We start from the raw sequence: 3,093 nt of genomic DNA on the forward strand, positions 1-3,093 counted from the left end.
CTAATTCTACCGCTGCTCATTATAATATTGCTAATGCTAATTCTACCGCTGCTCATTATAATACTGCTTGAGTATCTCGGGGTTTTGTTCATGAGTGAGAGAAGAATGGAGCGTGAGATTGATAGAAGGATTGGTGCAGCATCTGCAGTATTGTGGACTCTGTGCTGGTCCATTGTGGTGAAGAGGGAGCTGAGCTGTAAGACAAAGCTCTCTGTTTACCGGTCGGTCTACATTCCTCCCCTCGCCTCTGGTCCTGAACTCTGGTAGAGACTGAAAGAATGAGATTGTGGATCCAGGAGGTTGAAATGAGTTTCCTCTGCAGGAGCTGGACTCTTCCTTAGAGACAGGCTGAGAAGTTCAGTTATCAGGAGAGACTCAGAGTAGAACCGCTGCTCCTCCACATCCAATGGAGCCAGTTGAGGTGGTTCATCTGGTAAGGATGCCCCCTGGGCGCCTCCCTAGGGAGGTGCTTCTGGCATGTCCGACTGGGAGGAGACCCAGGACTCGCTGGAGAGACTACGTCTCTCATTTGATCTGGAAACACCTTGGAGTCCTCGCAGAAGAGGCTGTGAAGAGAGATGTCTGGACCTCCATGATCAAGATGCTGCCCTGAGACGTGTGTATATATATATATATATATATATATATATATATAAAATATGTTGTTACTTTTAGCTAGTGTGTTGATATTTTTGCTGTCCTTTTGCAACTTGTAGCTTCTAGCTAGCTACTTTATACTCAACATTTTTCTCTAGTTTGGTTCTGCGGTTCAGTTAACGGGTCTTCGTTCTAGTTTTGTACTCCTTTGACTCTTCCGTGTCACATTTCTATTGTTTACCATTTCTTAGTCATTTTATACCTACAATAAACGAAGCGGCGCTAAAAATGTCAGCTTTGTTTTATTGTCAGCGCTGCCTTAAAGGACAGCGGTGACATCACTGCGTCACTGTATGTTCCGGTTTAAAGCCCGTTTAAAAGAAGCCGCTGCGCTCCGACTCGAACACCCACTCGTGTAAATATCAACGAAGCCTTCGTGCTCCTCAAAGCAGTTTTTAATGCGAGTGGGCAGGGACGGTGTTTGCTACGACTATTTTCAGCAGAGCGTCTATTTGTAACATTAGAACGACGGACTGAGCCAAAATAAAAACAGCCGGTAATAAACTGAGAAAATGACTCGTGGTCTCTCTTGTAAAGGAGTCCTCGAGGCTCACTGAGACTCACCTGGATAAATAAAGGTTGATTGACTTCATACGTGTGGTTTTAATAGCTCTCGAGCCCTTTCACTCAATGATGTGATGAACAAACCTTTAAATGACTAAATGTGGTGAAGAACGTGCGGCAGCTACTCACAGTTACTGGACTGGAAATCTGGGACGAACTGTTCGTCGTCGGGAACCTGAGCTGTCGGACGACAGAAGACGATTAAAGACTCGCCGAGCTCAAAATGAACGCTTCAGCTTCTATTCAGAGGAATTAGCTTCTCGTGAGGTTTTACCTTCTGCGATCCAGATTTCTTGGAGCTGGCTCAGATCTTGAAAAAGCTCTGAAAGACGGAGAGGAATTTCACGTTACGCGTTATTTAGCCGAACTTACTTCGCCTCGTAAGATGAAAGAAAATGAGCCGCCGAAATTCTGTCATTTGTTCACTTGCTGTTGACACGATCAAAACGTTCGGCTCATTCAGGAGACGGGGGCGTAGCTAAATATTGTAACTTCATTTACGATTAATTCCTCCACAGAAAAACATTCAGATTTCTTTGAACTCCTTTAAAAACATTGTTCCCTTGGAAATCTGCTTCAGTACATCAATGCTATATTGATGCAACTTTTAGCTAATCTTTTGCTGCTTTAGCTAGCATTTTGTTGTTTTTACCCAACTTGTATAGACTTTTAGCTTCTAACTAGCACTTTGCTACTCCTGGCTAGTCTTGTTACATTTAAATTCTATTTTACTACTTTTAGCTATCCTTCTGCCACTATCACTTTCATCATGCTACATTTAGCTTTAATCTAGCCTTTTGCTTCCAATTAACTTTTTATTTTTTTACTTGTTTTTTGAATGTCCAGAGGACCAGATTGAACTTTTTTAGATTTTCCTACCTGGATTATTGAGCAGCATCAGGAAACTTTTTACTACTTTTAGCTATTTTATCCAGAACTTTAGCTTTTACCTTGTGTTCTGCAAGTTTTCTTTTAAGCTACTCTTTTGCTACTTTAGCTTGTTATACATCTTTTTGCTACTTTAGCCAACCTTTTATTTTAACTTAACTTTTCCTACTTTTAGCTTCTAGCTTGCATTTTGCTACATTTAGCTAGCACTTTGCTACATTAACTTTGACCTAGACGTTTATTTTTAACTAATCTTTGGCTATTTTTAATCACACTTTATGATATTTTAGCTAGCATTTTTTTTAGCTTTTACCTAAAGTTGTTCTATTTATATTTAGCTAGTCTGTTGCTACTTTTAGCAATTAGCTAGCCTGTTGCTCTTTTTAGCAATTAGCTAGCCTGTTGCTACTTTTGACATTTAGCTAGCCCTTTCCTATTTTTAACAACCAACTAGCCGGTTGCTACTTCATGAATTTAGCTAGTTATTTGCTACATTTAGCTGCCTCCTGCCACTTACCACTTTCAATGTGCTACTTCATCTACATCTAGCTTTAATTTAGTATTTTGCTACTTATAGCTATTTGCTATTTTATCCAGAACTTTAGCTTGTACTTGTGTTCTGCTATTTTTTTAAGCAACCCTTTGCTACTTTTGGTTTTGATACATCTCTTTGCTACTTTAGCAAATCTTTTATTTTAACCTAACTTGTTCCACTTTTACCTTCTAGCTTGTATTTTACTACATTTAGCTAGCACTTGCTACATTAGCTTTGACAGAAGTTTATTTTTAACTAATCTTTAGCTATTTTTAATCACACTTTATGCTATTCTAGCTAGCATTTTTAACTTTTACCTACAGCTTTTCCATTTATATTTAGCTAGTCTGTTGTACTTTTAGCAATTAGCTAGCCTGTTGTTTTTAGCAATTAGTTAGCCTGTTGCTACTTTTGGCAATTAGCTAGCCTGTTACTTCTAGCAATTAGCT

General features: G+C 39.3%; 1 protein-coding gene across 2 annotated transcripts in view; it reads right to left on the minus strand.

The window, feature by feature from the left end:
- Nucleotides 1-3,093, minus strand: part of LOC119428812 (ETS translocation variant 5) — a 13,841-nt gene that overhangs the window by 6,877 nt on the left and 3,871 nt on the right. For both annotated transcript variants that reach the window (XM_037696500.1, XM_037696499.1), the window contains exons 4-5: nt 1,496-1,543; nt 1,351-1,401 (exon numbers count right to left, since the gene is read on the minus strand). In XM_037696500.1, coding sequence (XP_037552428.1) covers nt 1,351-1,401; nt 1,496-1,543 — 99 coding nt within the window. The remainder of the gene's footprint in view (nt 1-1,350; nt 1,402-1,495; nt 1,544-3,093) is intronic.

This window comes from Nematolebias whitei, chromosome 23, assembly GCF_014905685.2.
Source record: "Nematolebias whitei isolate Nwh7 chromosome 23, NemWhi1, whole genome shotgun sequence".
In the NCBI taxonomy this organism is placed as follows: Eukaryota; Metazoa; Chordata; class Actinopteri; order Cyprinodontiformes; family Rivulidae; genus Nematolebias; species Nematolebias whitei.